The following is a 17,877-nucleotide window of genomic DNA, read 5'->3' on the forward strand; positions in this document are numbered from 1 at the left end:
AGGGGTCTTGTGTCTGGGTAGGAAACGAAGACACCCGATGCTTATCCCTGAGGGCGGCGAAGATTTCTTGTAAATGTGCTGCTAAGTCATCGCTGGAAAAAAGTAGCCAGGCAGCTCCACATACGTCGCCTTTCAAGGTCTTGTTTTCTATGGATTTTATTTTTAAGTAAGGCTGAGGTTTAGAATTAATATTGTAAGGGCAATGGCCAATGAGCAATGATTATACAGCAGCAGTTGTTATACTTAATTAGCCCAAAACACAAGAAGGTAAGGTTCGCAATAAGGCTAATTATAATTTGAAGCTTATCAGTTTAGTAGGACAAAGCACTGCCGCAGGGCGTGTCGCTGCATTCGCCAGCAAGGACGTACCGCCAGATCTAGAGATCTGGAAGCGACACTGCTGATGTTCACCAAGCAACATTGCTAAATTTTACATAATTACTACTACTACTCGTAAGTACAGTCACGTCTGAAAATATCGATACGGACAAAGTGCCAAAAATATGTATCCACTACCTTAATATATGGGCAATAAGGTCGTGTATATATATTTTGGCTCATTTTCCGTATCGATATTTTTAGACGTGACTGTACTTACGAGTAGTAGTAGGAATTATGACGTGACCGTACTGTCAGTTCTCTAATATAATGACCAACTTCTCTATAAAGCTAGTATGGCGATGTGGATATTTAAGTTAGGGCACTTACTGTATAAAACTGTCACCTCTCGCGCATAGGCACTAAATTTAAGGATACACGTCAATGTACGAAACTACGTGCTCGATTATTCGGATATTTTGAGTAAGGTGTAGAGTTTGTGAAGTTAGGGCATGTAGAGTTAAAAGCTTGTCTGTATATGAGATCTGATAACTTTTTGACAGTGCGAGCCATTGTGGTCTCGTCTCGGCAACATTTAACATGGCAATGTTTTTGGTTGTTCTATTTCCTCAACCATAACGACCATACTCAATCCAGACTTAAATAAGCTCCATACTTGATGTAACTCTTGGCATGAAAACTTAGTGTTTTCGACTCTACATATTCACCCAGAGTGTCCTTTTCGACCCTCTGAAAAAACCTGCTCATTTCAATAACATAGAAGAGGAGAGGAGTGATTCTAATGTAATATTATCTTAGAATTGAAACCTCCTCCTCATCCTTCCTCCTGAAGTCAAGTACGTTGAAAAAATATAGGATGTCGTGTGCAAGTTGATAGCAAAGTTCAAATCGTAAACAGATCACATTTGATATTAGCACCGTGTATATGCACCTTATAGCTTGTGCATCGATAAGTCCAAGGCACTTCCAGCAGCGGGCGAGCTGCGCTGCGCGGGCGCTCCGAGAGCCATTCGACAGCCACTCGCCGACGCGCGCGCAACATGATGCGGCTCTCTCTGCTTCTGCACGTGAGTAACTAGCTTTATTAAAACTTTTATTTTACAAATTGAGCGATTTATATACACAAATAAATTACAGTAAGAAAATAAAAACTTAAAGATAATTTAAACATATTACAAACTGAATTAATGATAATATTAAAATTATTTGACAGGTTATTTTCGTTTTAGTCGGGATTTTTTCATGTGATTTTCTATCGTAGCATTGGTGCCCTTAAAACCCCCCTAAAACGTAAACCCTAAAATAAAATGCAAGCAAAATATTATTTTGACAGAAAATCATTTGGCTTACAGTCATAATTATGTCATATCATTTCTCCACTCGAAATATTTTTATTCCTCTTTATCTATTTGTTAGTTTAATTAATTTGCTTAAACATAAATTATTATTTTGGTCCATAATAATATTGTTTTCTTTACCAGGTTCCAATTTTTTTTACAATATTTTTCACGGGTATTGCTCTGCATAGGTCATAGGCTTACTAAGCAGACAACACTGCATCTGTCTTATTTGACGTTATAAAGTACATACCTGTGTTAATTTTCATTCAAAACTGTACCCTTAGTGTAAATTTTATCGACATCATAACGTGACGAACGCGTTTGCGTTAAGTCTCATTTTGTATAGGATTTTGAGTTTCCAAAACGTCCCGCTTGGCGCGCTCTTTCTAAATCCAATACAAAATGAGACTAAACGCAAACGCGTACGTCACGTTTCAAAATCGAATTTATTTACACTAGGGGTACTGTTCTTACAAAGCCGCTTTTGCGTGGAAGTACACACTCCCATACTTACATATATGGTATGTACATACATATACATATTTGTCCTCATAAACTTTTACAAGCGATAGTAACGTATTTATATTAACTCATGAGATTGTATATTGCAATTATTAACTAAAGTCAATGGAATATCTTATCATAAAGCAAGTTGCGTAAGCAGTTCTTTGAAAACATTCGTGACTAGATGTCAATGTGATATCTCACTCACTAGGTACATAAATAAGTATATATAAGTATGTATATTTATAAACCTGTATAGATTTGAGAAGAAATGCAAAGGTGTATGTGAAGTACCCAATCCGCATTGGGCTAGCGTGGGGACTATAGCCTAAGCCCTCTCGCGCATGGGAGGAGGCATGTGCCCAGCAATGGGACATATATAGGCTAAATTGTTGTCGTTGTTATTTTATATATATATTGAATATGTATTTATTTAAAATGTATATTTGCGTACGTATAAATTATCGTAGTTATCTCGACTTCTATCTATTCTCATACCCACTTTTTGCAATCCTGAACCAAACTGTCTCTGTGTATCCTAATGGTTGACTGGTAGAGAATGCCTTAAAGCGTTAAGTCCGCCATATATACTCTTTTTTTTGTTGTAAATTTGTGCAATAAAGTTTAAATTAATAAGAGAAGCCACATACTAATTCAAATATGTAAACAGTCTGTTCGTTAACTCGATTCCCGCAAACTATTCGGACAGTATAAATCAGTAGAACATTTGCCTTCTAAGGACATCAAAACGAGAAACTTTTCTTTAATTTTACGACATGTTTTTATTAATATAATATGATTAATCAGCGTTTATTTTGATAAGGTGTCTAATTCATATTTTTGTTATTCAAAATTAAACACCTACTACTTACCTGCTAAATCCCAATGGTACCAGTTCAGTTACTCGTATAACAAGCTAAAACTAATTTTATTATTACGTACACGTATCCACATACTACCTCTGAAGACCAACTTACACGCCAATTTAATTATTCGTCACGCATAACAATATAATAATTATCTAGGTGAGATTAGTTCTAAGAATAACTTTTACTTATTGACCTTAGGCATAGTATGCTTCCTATTGAAATCACACACATTGCATTGGTTGTTTTATTTTGAAAAATATTTCATAATACAAAACTTTATAGAAACCGTACCCTATGTAGAACCTAAATGGTTGCGTTTAAGAGAAAATTTCCTCCCGCGGACACTCCGGCTGTGGAATGAGCTCCCTTCCGAGGTTTTCCCGAGGGTCTACACCTACACTATGGGGTTCTTCAAAAAAGGAGTGTACAGGTTTTTAAAGGGTGTAACACCTCTGGAGTTGCAGGCGTCCATAGGCCACGGTGAATGCATACCATCAGGCGGGCCGTATGCTTGTTTGCCACCGACGTGGTATTAAAAAGAATCTTATTAAAAAAACATTCCAAGCATAGCATTCAATGACAATAATAAAGAGTACTTACTTTTAAATGTTCCGCGTTAAAAGGTTTTAGTTACTAAATTAATATAATTTTAGCCATAATATAAAGCATAGCATTATAAAACCTTTTATTTGTTTTCTTGAAAACTCTGAATACACCAAGATTATGTTTTCCTTACGTTTTGTTTCTTACTTCTGTAATAACTTTTAAACGAAAATGTTCATAACTTAAAGCAGACTATCACAGCAGACAATGTATAGTGGCTTCTTGTTTACTGAACAGCATATGTAAATAATTGTTACACTCGAGAAGCCGAGCAAATAGTCTTACATACGAATACACCAAGTTAGCTTTTACTAACAATTTCTTGACATATGTACCTAACTACTCGTATGCGGATGGTACCTATATGTTTTCAACAAGCATCTTGGAAAATAGGTATGAACTGTCAGGAATTATTAGAAATGGACTTACGTTATATAAATGCCCCAATACTTCCACATGTGATATACATAATATCAATGATTAATATTTGTAAAAATATGCATCATTGATATTGTTGCTTTTACTGAACTTGCCCTATTAGTATGTAAGTTTGTAAGCTAGTGTGGGTTAAATCTTAGAAGCTAATTTTGTCCCATTTTCCGATTTCCGATTGAGCTGAAAATTTGCATACAGATGTCAGTCGGGTGACAATACAATATTATGGTACCATTGAGCTGATCTGATGATGGAGACAGGAGGTGGCCACAGGAACTCTTTGATGAAAAAACGCAACCTAATTGTGTTTAGGGTTTCTAGAATTGTTTCAATGAGTATTATTTACTTATGGTAAGAAAAGTACAGTCAATAAAAGCTTGTATCAAAAACTAAATTTTTTGTGTGTGTGTTCAACATGTTTGAACCGCCAGCGTTCTAGCACCGCAACAAAATGGGCATAATAAAACTAGTGACAAAACATTCATTCCGCTTCTGTTTTTTTACAGTATGTCTGATGGCTTTTTATGTTCTATTGTCTGTAAACGCGTAATCTTACCGCGGTGTCGATAATGAACGTGTCAATGACTAACTTCAGATTTTACACGCTTGTTCGCGCAAAGTAGCGCAATAAATTTATCGTTATACCTAAAATTATAATATTAATTGCATGATTTAATTTTGAATCCTAATTATTTTGTCAGTAGTGTGTTACAGTAGTAATAGAAGTAAATGTGTGCTTGAAGAAAATACTTATATTTTGAAATTAAATTTTCGTGCGACATATTTTAAAATATCTAAAAAACGGTTAACTCACGTAAACCAATACCATGTTACATGTGTAACCGTAACATGTCGCCAATGGCGACGAATAATTACGTGAATTAACCGGTTTTTTTAATATTTTATAATTAAAAGATCTAAACTGAAATATTTATTAGGATATACTAAAAGGTATTGGTACGAGAAGAAATTTAAAAAAGAACTTATATTTAAGTATAAGAAAGGAATATAATTTGCCATCGTATAATGAATAGGTAGCTTCGTGCTTTTAGATGCAGCTCAATAGTCTGCGCAGACTGTGCAAGCGCAGGGTCACCGACCTCCACAGCCTTAACTGAGAATGCACAATGATGCACCGGCCTCGTTGTAAATGTTACACCATTTATCTTTCTTATACTGCGAGAGGTTTCATTGGAATATGATTAAATGGAAATCTTTAAAATTTTCTTAATACTTTACTACCCATTTATGCAAAATGATTCAACCTTGTCTTATGACATCTTTAAGCATATGATGCACTATGCAATGCCTTAAGAGGAATGAGTTTGTAATGTGGACAAGCTGCGTGATTTGAGTTGCGTAAATATGTAATTTTTAAGGCACCTTTCATAGTATGTTAACTTGAGGTTTAGTTTAAAACCAATCAGACACTGATCCTTGGAATAGATTGAATATCGTTTTGAAATAATTAATCACGAAACGATAATTCATTAAAGGGTCAAAATGTATTTAAAAAGTTAAAGGTAAGTCAGTAATAACATTATTAATAATAAGAGCAATACTCATACTCATTTATTTATAATATTATTACATAATACACGTTATAATTTGATTAACATAAGAAATGCAATACTCTGCAGTTATTAATACAGTTTATAGTTACAGATTAGATTACTTAATTATTACAGTTTCGGGTACTAGGTATCAATAGTTATATATGTCAATTAATTTTTCAATAGTGAGCATTATATAATATAAATTAAATTTGATACATTAATTTGTTTTGTTGAATGTCAATTAGATCACAATAAAATATTGTAGAATTCATAGATTAGTATAATAATTTATCATACTTATCTATGGGTCTTATTCCTTATGAGTCTCTTATTTATATTACTAAGAAATATGTAATATCAGTATCACTCTATAATTCACAAAGAACTAAGAATGACTCACGCTAGACCGGGCCGGGCCCGGACCGAGACGTCCGACGCGTCATTTTCTATGACGGCTGATCGGTAGAAGCGCTGGAAGCTCCGGTCCGGCCCCGGCCCGGTCTAGCGTGCTTGAGTCATCCTCTAACGAAATCTACACATACCTCTCCGCAATACATAAATACAAGTCCCCAAAATTACCCTAACTTCTGCGACGGTCAGGTAAATTTTTGATAAGTAGAGTATTGAAGATATTCGGTAATGCTAATGTATACCTACTAGCCAGAGTCCATCGAACTACGGACAGTTCGATGAGGCCTTGGCATTTCAATTGGTCATGGAGTAGTAGACGCTTGTGTGGGGACATAATAATGGAACAGCACTATTTATAAAGCAAAACTAATCGTATAGATCGAGAAACGCAAGCGTACAAACGGCACCAAAGGAACTCTCTATCCATTATTATTCTTCTTCTTCTTCCTCGCGTTGTCCCGGCATTTTGCCACGACTGATGGAAGCCTGGGGTCCGCTAGGCAATAAATCCCGAGAATCCGCGTAGGCACTAGTTTTTATGAAGCTACTGCCAGCTGACCTTCCAACCCAGAGGGTAAACTAAGCCTCTTTGGGATTAGTCCAGTTTCCTCACGATGTTTTCTTTCACCGTAAAGCGACTGGTCAAATGATATTTCGTACATAAGTTCCGAAAAACTCATTGGTACGAGCCGGGGTTTGAACCCGGATTGCACGTCGCACCGTCTTACCGCTAACTACCACCAGCGCTTTTTTCTATTCAAGTTATAAAAATTATGTGCTTTATGAACCGATAGGTAAGGAATTTTTAATTAATGTCAGCCCGCGACGTCGAGAAGTAGTTTTAAAAAGTTTAAAGCAAAAATTGCAAAACTGATCTTTCCTCAAAAACATATTCTTGGTTAATGTGTCAGATTAATTAATCGAACCCTCATTTACAAAACATAATAATAAAATCTTTATTAGCTTTCTAGCTCGATCGAATCTTAGCTCATTAAGAGGCCGTCAACACCCAATGTCCTTGAAATTGATGTTACTTAAACAGTTTTTTAAGAAAGACTATTTGTTTTAGTCAAGTAAGAAAAATATATGTTCATATTAATGATATTTCAAAGACCGTGGTCGTACTCGATACACGATTGAACGAAATTGGCTCGATAGAAAATAATTGCAAAGATTGGTCTAAAATCTCAATTAAACGGTTTTATGTCTTTATTGTTTTGACTTATGGGTCTGCAATTAAAATCACAATTTCAAAACATTTATATCTAAACCGTGGTCGAGTTAAATATTACACTAATAATCCACTTATTTTTATTTAAATATTTTTCTTATTATTCCCTTGCCCAGGCCCAGTAACATGCGACAGTGCTATCTCATTTACTCCGATACAAATAGACAGTGTGCGCGCTTTAGGTATTGACAGCCTCTTAAATGTCGTTCGGTTGTCATCAAGTACTTAATCAAGTTCTGGGGGTTAAACAGTAGTTTACTTAGTTAGATACTATTGTTTGTCGCCAAAATTGTGCCAAAGTCACAGTGTAAGCGCTGTCATTGTCAAATTAGTCAAAACAATAGACTAATTAATTACGTGCAAAGTCAACACCTTGTGCAAAGCTTCAAGTTCAGCCACATGTAGGTTAATGTGTCTCAAATTGTTAGGACACAGATATTATCTCCTGACAATATGCTTTACTGCACCCACGACCGCTGGTTTCACATGCCATGTTGCGAAACCTCAAACTAGACACATTATGTGGCTAATGCGGCCGTTATACGCTATCTATATATATTCGACAGTAATTAAATACATCGATTCTGTAGGTTCCTCTAAGTATCTGAGTGTGTGATTATACTATTATGAATTTCAATAAAACTGTTTTAGGTCAATGAAATTAGATCCATAAAAAGCGTTTTCAGGAATAAATTTCCATTAAGCTGGAAATAGTGTTAAATAATACCTTCGTTTGGTCCTAAATTGGTACGTGTAATCTGAGTTGACGTAATCCCAGGAGGTGTGCATAAATGTTTACTTTATTTTCAGTTTTTTGTTTGTAGGTAAAAAAAAAAATCCTTGTCTTCATGCCATCTCTTTGTGAGAATATTTGCATAAAACATATTCAATTTCATTGGGTAGTTGTAACATTGAGATAATATTGACGTTAGTCATTACTTAGCATAACAATATTTTAATCCTTGGAATCATACGCCTAACTAGGCTACAATGCCTACATGAGTTCAGACCTTAGATAATCTGCATCTGTGGGTGGACCATTCATCTGGTCTAATTATTTTCAAACCAAAATGTGAAGTATGTTGGCGTGGCTTATTATTTTCTACACACATTACACACACGGGTTCTTTATATAGTAATATAAACAGTTTACTTAAAAAAATAATTATTGTGGTACAACAAGTGGTTTAGTGCCTTACTTCGCTTAGTTGCGTGAAACTATTTGTACACTTGAAGAAAGATGGTCAATATTTGACGTTCAAATTTCTTTCGACGATTCGATTGCACGATTGGTGTATTAGCCCTTTAAGTGTACGTTTTATATCTTGGTGACCGAATAAGTTGTAGGTCGTGTCCTGCTGCGATCCGGAAATCGACACACAATGCCGTGCCTTGGCCGCACCCTCAAGGTCTAAGAAATGGAACGCAGAACAAAAAGCCTCAATGTATCATTCATACGATGACGAGGTTCTGTATAATTATAAGAGTTGGTCAATAATGTGAACAGCCGAGTGACGGGCAAATTTTTATTATATCAAGCAAAAGATACATGAACTTATTGTCGTGTGTCTGTGAGGCGCTCAGATCATAGAAGGTACTCCAACCGTGAATATGCTATTAGAACTCGGCCTTATCGATAACCGGCACTTTGGTCCCTTTTTAATATGAAAATGACATATTCAAATTGAATTCGAATTCGTTTTTAGCGTTCCGTAGCCAAAATGACCAAAACAGAACCTTTATAGAGTCAGCCCAAGCTACGTTGCTCTGCTCTAATGTAAAATTTCTATGAAAATATGACGTTAGCCACAGCCACTTTACTCGGAAACTTCAAGATTATTTTAATAATAATTTTTAAGAAAAAAAAACCGACTTCAATGAGGGAGACCGGTGAAAGAACGATTATTGTTGATTTTGGATTTCATACAATGAAATTAAAAAGACAGCGTCCTACGCCTAATTATGTAGAAAAGGAGGTTTGTCACGCACCTTGACACATTCTAGATTTGCCCTATGGTTGACTGGTAAGATACCCGCAATAGGGTATTCGACTGTATTTAAGATAAATTATTTCACACCATGCATGAAATAAACCACCAGATAATTATTAAAAAAACGAAATAGGTTAGAAATATAAAAATGTGCCTTGAAAACCTAACTGCTTGACAAACATGCAAATAGAACAAATTGCCAAACGTGAACTATGCATCATTGAAGAGTTCCGTTCTGTTCATCATCAGCAGTTCCACTTCATCAAATGTCACTTCTACAAATGTAAATACTTGATTTGTTGATCAAAATACTAAGATCACTATATGTACGAGCCTTTCATATTTGAAGAGTTCCCTCGATTCCTCATAGATCCCATCATCAGAACTGAGTTTTGATAAAAAACGGTGGTCCCGTTTGTCTGTATATATATAAATTCAAACAAAAAAATAATTTTCAAAATCGGTTCAGAAATGACGAAGTTGTGGAGTTACAAACATTAAAAAAAAAACCGAATTGATAACCTCCTCCTTCAGAAATCTTGAAGTCGGTTAAAAATAGAACTCAGGTGTACTTTGTAAGCCGCTATTAGTTTAGAAGTTAACATGTATAGAAATGGTTTACTGCGGAGAATGCCTTAAGGCATTAAGTCCGCCATTTGTACAATTTTATATTGTGCAATAAAGTTTAAATAACTAAAAATATATTTTGAAGGGGCACTCCATACATGTAACTAAGTGTTTTTTTTTCTTGCGTATAATCAATGAAGTGAATTTGATAGGTCTTCAAAAATAATAACAGCTAAGGGTTTGCTAGCAGCGTCTATTGATTTAGAGAATGTTTTTGGAAAAAAAAATGTATTTACTTGCGATAATAAAGGTTCTTTATTATACCGATCTCCACATATTGGCAATAAGGTCATCCTATCAAGTGATCTAATTATAATCAAATTAGCTACCTGACAACAAAAGCGTACACGCCCTGAAAAACAGGTAATAATATTCACAATAGAAAAAACAGGCCAACAATGCTGCGCGCACACATAGTAACAACCTAACAACCGTATAAAATATTTATAGTAAAATTTTGGAAATATTAGGACTAGCAGTAATGAAACAATCAATGTCCATTCGAATTTATAACCACATCCCTCAGTATATAAAAAATGAAACCAAATATAATAATTTTGTAAATAAGCTTAAGAGTTACCTTCTAAATGAATGTCCATACAACCTACAAGAATTTATGAATAATTCGAATAAATAAATACTTAATAATAACCATAATTATGTACTTAATAAAAATGGAACATGATAAATGTTAGAGTGATATAATAATAACAACACTACTTATATGGATGATACGTGATTTTAATTATTGTAATGCTGTAAATATTTGATTTTAATTACCTATTATTCTATTTGTCGTTGTTGTTTACAGATTTATTTTATATGAGAGTGCCTTAGAAATAAGTACTTAGACATAAAAATGTTGCTACGCCCTAGTAGGGTCCATGATTGTACTCTATTTAAAGAACTTCTGTAATACCATGGTTGCAACGAATAAATGAAAATACAAAAAAAATACAAACACGCTTATCATGAGAAAGTATAGATATTCACAACAAAGACCCATATAAAAGACAGTTACCTACATTGGAAAAGAAAATATATGTGTCACCAGAAATATATGAAAGCTAGGCTTTGTATAGAATTCCGAAGCCATTTAAGAAATGTATTAAATGTTGTTTTATAGATTTTTATAATATACTTACACATATCCTAGGAAATGTATATATTTCCTAGGATATTATTGTACGAAATTTCTATATGGTACTAGGAAATGTATAAAACCTTATGCTTTCTGTTAATAAAATGAATATAAATAAAACACGGTAGTAAACTGCGCAATTGCACATAACAAACTTTAGCCAGAAAAGTTGATTTGGTCAGATACAACGACCCCCACAAAAAGAAACTGTTGCGAGAAAAATAATTACGTTAGGTTAGAACTGCGACCTCCACGAATACGAATTGTTGCCAGAAGAGTAGGTTAGGTTAGAACTGCGACCTCCACGAAAACGAATTTTGGCCAGAAATCTTGAGTTTAATTCATTTCCGATCGCGGTACACATTTTCGGCCGATTTTAGAAATTGTATACAATGAGGATCACATACTTTTCCAGTATAGTGCATGTGCTACAACGGAAAACACCGCATATATATCCACATCGACGATTTGTGGTACACAGGTACTTTAGACCAAAACATTAAATTTTTCCAGTAGTTCCTAAAAATCCCCCCATAGCAAAAAAGTTAAAAATCTTAAAAAAATAGTTATAGTTATTATTTTACTAAGTGCTTTATTTAACGTTTGATATGAGGATATGAATATGACAAGACGTTTGTAGTGTGTTTTAGAAAAAATCACCGAGCCACATATCACCTGGGGGAGCCCAAAGTTGGCATGTTTCGAAAATGTTTTTTTTAGATTTTTAGAAAACAGGTGGCTAAAAGGTATAGTATATATCTAGAATTGTCTCATAGTGCTCTTTCATTTGATACCCCACACGATAGGTTTTGAAAAAAAAAAACAAAAGTAGTTTTCTTCCGTTGTAGCACATGCACTATAGTTACATATTTTACGGTCTTCTTCTGCAATAAAGTACCTAGATGTTCAAATTGGTGTTCCAATGTCACATACGGTTGTTATGCTTGGAAGGGAAAAATGTACAAGCCAGTAATGTTCATATCAGCAAATTTATTTATTTATTCGATAAGTTAAATAATAAAATGCATACCCACGTAGTCTACATATATGGTATGATTGTAGGGGGCCTATGCAAAAATATAAATATTTATTTACAGGTGTTGCTCCATATGCAATACTTAATTTATGAATTATTTATAACAATGCTCGGCTTAACGAATACAAGCTTTTATTCAACTCCACCCGTTCTGTCTGTCTGTCACTAGCAGTACTTTAAATATGCATGCAAGTAAGTAGATATCTTTAGTGTGATAAAATAATAATTGATTCAAAATTAAATTTTTGTTATTATTATGTTTTACTGGTTTAAATACTAGAACCGACGTGGTAGTGCAATTGTATTACCATGATAAAAAACCTTTACATATCTAACAGCTATATAGGTAATTAATTATCTGATTGTGAGCCATAATGTAAGCACCTACTTAAAAATGTTTATCACAAAACAAGATTGAAATATAATATACCAAACGTGTGATCTACTGGGTGTGGTACGAATGGTACGATACGCCTGTTACAAATGAAATATTAATTAAATAACACACCGGAGTTAAACTGAAGCGTTTAAAACCTCAAACAGCTTAAGCATAGATTCCGAATAAACAAATCCTTTTTTTAGAGTTCTGTAGCCAAAATGGCAAAATCGGAACCCTTATAATTTCATGTCCTTCTGTCTGTCTGTCCGTCTGTCTATCAAAATGAAACTGTCCGTCTGTAAAACTATATCTAAAATATATTTTACTACGTAATGAGTTTACTGATTTTAATACGTAGGTGTATTTTGCTATATATAATACTTAGTTTAAAAGTTAAAATGTTTACAAACAACATATAAAATATACAAAATAATTTATATTCGGTACAAATCACCCTTCAGGTAATAAAATTTACAAACCAAATAGGACTAACCAGTCACTAAGGTTAGGCATGAAAATGAAAAATGAACATCCATATACAATACAGGAGGCACTCCATACATCTAGGTAACTAGAGTCTGTCTAAGTTAACATTGCAACTAGAGAGTGAGTCACGTCATGTCCTATTTTCATAGTGAGATGAATGATATGACTTTTCCATACTTTATCTTTGTAAATGCCATGCTGCGGCTGTATTATGGTCGCATTACTTTCGCACTTACATACTTGTTAGAACGTCACAGATATGATCACAGATAATAAAAACCCAACCAACTACAGTAAGTAGTTAGTCAAAGTACAGTAAGTAATCATTTTACGACTGTTAGTATGTTTTCTGTATCATCGTATGTCATATTTTGAAGGGCGCGGCGTAGAGTATTTTTACAACCAGCATAGCTTAAATAAAGCTTGATTAATAAATAGACTTTCGATTGAGCCATTAATAATAAAAAAAAACCGATCTTCTTATTAACACGTTCGGCTTTTACGGCGAATTCAAATTCGGCGTTCAAATTCAATTGACAAGTACGGCTATAACCGTTACCGCCGTCGAAGGCGTTAAAACGACGTAAGTGCCGGGAAGATACGCTCTTTTACTTGTATTTTTTTTATATTGCATGAAGAAACGAAATCGTTCATTATGCGTTGTCCGATATGCACTTGCCCTGTTAGTGGTAAGTGGTAAAATATTTTTGCTACTATTCAAACAGTCACTTTGAAAAGCAATAAGCGGCTTCGATTGCTTTGATTCGATTACTTAGGCAAATAATATTGCATAGGGTATCCAGAACATGTTGCATGAGAATGCTACATTGCCATTCAATGTGCTGTTAATATTTTTTTTATTAATGCTTCAAAATATGATTTATTAAACTAAAATATTTGCCATTTGTAAATTATTTTTGTATTTTGTGCAATAAAGTTTAAACAAGTAAATAAAATGCATGAATGCACGTTGTCTAGTACTTATGATTACAGTATCGCGGGGCTCGTAGGTAGGTGTTATTTCTTGACGGGAATATAATCGTTGACGCTATGTTCAAGGCAAATCCTAATTGCTGTACGCATTTAATGAGATTCAATAAACTAGTTTCCATCATAACGAGGGGAAAATTATAGGCTAAAAGTATTTACTAGCACAGACTAGTAACTGATACTAATCACGATAGCCACGTATGATAGAAAAACCCAGCTAATACTGAAGTTATTGATATAATCGAAGATGGTGAGGATTTACCTAAGCAAAACAGTATAAACAACTAGCGTTTAGCTTTTTGCTCAAGCAGGTGATTATCTAGTATGCATACGAATTAAATGCTTAAACTTGACTGCAGAAAACGTTTGATCATAGTAATGATAAAATTACCTAAGAAAGTACGCGTTAAATTGTTTTCATTAGAAATCTCTGCTCTATCATCTGCTAATTCCATAAAAAGAGTCTGTAAGTAGGACAAAGGATCAGAACCACCAATATGTTGTAAAGAAGTTAGTAGATTAATATTACAAAATAATCGAATGTTATCAATGTTATTAAATTATGCGTATATCCCAAACATCAGAAACTATTATATTTTGTATTATATATATTTCAGTTGGTGTTGCTGCTTGGAGCAGTATGCGCGTCACCGGCGCCGGCGCCGGGTCGAGTGCCGAAGGTGTACAACGCGCTCATCACATCCAATCAGAATCTGGAACCCAGCAAAGCGTACCCGGTGTATCAGCCGGTATTGCACGACCCCTTCGGCTTCTCGTACTCGCCCTTCGTGTATGGGGACTACCCTATCAGTAATGTATGTTATCAATGACATGTTTTACACAGTTGTACCTGTAAGAGTTCTAAAGTAGATCGAGTAAAATATTTAATCACTTATCAGTGCCATAATAACTTAATTCTGAGCGCTATACTTCTGACCGCCTGCCGCCTTCCAAACTTTTTAATATAATTAAATATTCTTCTTCATCCTTGCGTTGTCCCAGCTTTTTTGACACGGCTCATGCTACCTCCTTTGGGCTTGGCAACTAATCCAAAGAATTGGCGTAGGCACTAGTTTTTACGAAAACGTTTGCCATCTAACTGCGACTGACAATATATGTAATAATGTCAATGTCAGATAATATAAATAAATAGTAACTGACATTATTACACAAATTGACTAAGTCCCATATTAAGCTCAATAAAACTATATTGTGGGTTTTAGACAACGATACATAAATACTTAATTATGTAGAAAACACCCATGACTCAGAAAGGTACTCATCACACGAATAAAGACCCTTACCAGGATTTGAACACGGGACCATCGGCTTCGTAGGCAGGGTCACTACCCACTAGGCCAGACAGGTCATTACTTTTGGGAATAAAGTGAAGTCTTAAAGGAGCCTTTGAATGAAAAGAATACAAAAAAAATATTTTGTTGTTATTGTTACATGAACTAAACAACTGTAAGATGAGTGATGACCATTGAACGCAAATTGTGTACACATGACGACAATTAAATGATTTTGTATAACTATATATTTTGATTAAATTTCAGGGTTTGATCCCGGTTCCTGCGCCATCTCCCAAGGGACAGCCAGCACCTGCACCTCCTGCTCCATCATCAGAGACTCCGCCGAAGCCTGCAGAAGCTCCAACCGAGGATAAAACTCCCTCCAGCGAGATTCCGCCACCTGAGCCGCAGCCTGAATCTGACAGCAACAAACCGACGTCCGCACCGCCGCTCCCGCCGAACACAGAATCCCCCATACCACTAAATGAATTCGGCTTACCTTCTCAAGTTTTGCCCTTGGGACGTATTAATCCAGCTTATAATGGATTCACACAAGTCGGCCCATTCACCTACCCGTACACGTACTCTGGATTCAGATTCTACGACCCGTATGATCCGTTTAGCTTTAACCCGTATGCAAATTTGCCACCCTTGTATAGACCATTGGCCAATACGTTGATATCGCAAGGTCCTGCGCTGGTTCCCGCCAGGGCTGTGCCCGCAGCGCCAGCGCCCGCACCTGCGCAAAGTGCAGACGCGCCTCCCTCAGAGCCAAGTGATTTAAACCTCCTCAACTACGCGTCGAAGGACCCCACTATACCTAATGTGCCGCCACCTCCACTACCAAGCGGTGGACTAAAAACTGATAAGTCAGAATGATAGGGAGACGGCAGAATTGGACATATTTCATTTGTCAACAAACATTAGATCAAAATATAACTATACTCTCCCCAAACGCATTAAAAAGAGAACATTAAGCGTGACAACCTTTCGAAATGTAGAGCCGGACCAAGCTAACTCAGCTCAGATTTTGCAAATTGCAATGACAAAGTATGTAAATGTCATCAAAAATGACAAATTTCTGTAACAAAAATTTGACTCCTCCACACGCTGAGACGTCCGTTTGGTTCGACTATAGTTCTCAAATTAATTTTTAATTTGGGATGCCTTCTTTCTATCGTGATTTATATGAAAATATTCAAAATATTTTAGAAAACAAGATTATTAGGAAAATTCCTTAACTAGAAATTATAATGTTCATCTTGATCAATGGGTGTGATGTTGAGATTAACAGCCCGATTCGAGCAATGCTTATAAGATGTCACACCGATATGGTACTGATCTGTTAGTTTCAAAAGTGACATTTCTTCAATCAAACACACTTTTGACACTGACAGATCAGTATCATATTGGTGACATCTTATAAGCGCTGTCCGAATCGGTCTGTAAGTATTATAATGACTTAGGTTTATTTAGTTAGAATGACTTACGCTACACCGTGCCACGCCCACGCCGTGCTAGAGCTGTGCCTGACCTATTACATGGTGTAAGTAATATTTTATTTAGTCAGCAGTTACAGTTTATTATCTCAGCTTAAGATTTGATTTTGAAACTGTTTCTTCGACGCAATTTTGACGTGTTCTTATTTCCCGGTCACGACGAGCAAACGCGCACGGCATATGCAAGAGAATAAGTTGACCGAGTCCCGGATGATGCTCGTAGTCGGCATGGTAGACTGTGGTGCGGTGCTTCGTGAGTAATCCTTACTTGTATCATCCCAGTGATGATGATGACAACTAAATTTATTTTTAATTAATATTTGTGAGGCATGACAAAGTTCCTGGTGATACTTTTTGTATTTTAATAATTTTTAAAGTTTGTACAAGTGTTATTGATATCAATATTTGTCATTATAATTATTATATTATAGAAAAATATACCGATATAAAGTTGTCTACACAATTTTATATTCCTAATTAACAGTACAGGCACAGTTAACTCGTAGACAATTCCTTTCCTTTCCCTTCCCTTCCTTTTTGAAAAAGTATAAGGTCTACTACCTACGCAACATAGTCGGTTATATAGCGTCGCTGTTTGGTAGCTACAACTAGTGTTGGTTAAGATTCGAGTCCTTTGAGTCCTCTGCTTTGAAACTCGACTCAGTTTTTCAGACTCACATATTCAGTCGAAACTCGAGTTCTTTACAACCTGTTAGAGACTCAGTGTTTTGTAGGCACTTGAGTCCTTTTCAGATAACTCTTAATGTTTTTATTTGCAAAATTTCGAAATGCTTTGTCTTTAAGTAATATTCATGTATTGGGTACCTACACAAATTATACAATAACGCATAATTTCATTATTTTTATTTAGGTTAAACCTATGAAATTGTTGACGGAGTCTTTATTCGGAGGCTCGAGTCCTTTTGAGCTCTCTTAAAAAAGACTCAATAAATGACTCGCCTCGGGACTTAAAAGACTCGGAAGTTTTTTAAGCGCCGTAAAAACGAGTCGTGTTCTTTAAATTCTGACTCAAAAGACTCAAGTTCCTACCAACACTAGCTACAACTTGTAAAAAAAACCAGCACGTATATTAATAACAACTAACATAATAAGGAGATATCAAGGGAGGGGAAGGGGGGAGAAAG

The 17,877-nt window shown here is 35.3% G+C and overlaps 1 protein-coding gene across 1 annotated transcript; it reads left to right on the forward strand.

Moving 5' to 3' along the window:
• Positions 1-1,191: 1,191 nt before the first annotated feature.
• On the forward strand, positions 1,192-17,195 carry LOC133519143 (uncharacterized). The gene is made up of 3 exons (XM_061853092.1): positions 1,192-1,406; positions 14,556-14,753; positions 15,498-17,195. Exons 1-3 carry the CDS (start codon positions 1,380-1,382, stop codon positions 16,110-16,112), a joined length of 840 nt encoding a protein of 279 aa, XP_061709076.1. The 5' UTR covers positions 1,192-1,379; the 3' UTR covers positions 16,113-17,195.
• The last annotated feature ends 682 nt before the right edge of the window (positions 17,196-17,877 follow it).

This window comes from Cydia pomonella, chromosome 6, assembly GCF_033807575.1.
Source record: "Cydia pomonella isolate Wapato2018A chromosome 6, ilCydPomo1, whole genome shotgun sequence".
NCBI classification, from domain to species: Eukaryota; Metazoa; Arthropoda; class Insecta; order Lepidoptera; family Tortricidae; genus Cydia; species Cydia pomonella.

What these genes read in the sequence shown, in the direction of transcription:
- LOC133519143 (XM_061853092.1), top strand. Translation starts at nt 1,380, where the DNA reads ATGATGCGGCTCTCTCTGCTTCTGCAC. An exon ending in GGCTCTCTCTGCTTCTGCAC is followed by an intron (nt 1,407 to 14,555) that starts GTGAGTAACTAG and finishes TATATATTTCAG; the next exon opens with TTGGTGTTGCTGCTTGGAGC. An exon ending in GGGACTACCCTATCAGTAAT is followed by an intron (nt 14,754 to 15,497) that starts GTATGTTATCAA and finishes ATTAAATTTCAG; the next exon opens with GGTTTGATCCCGGTTCCTGC.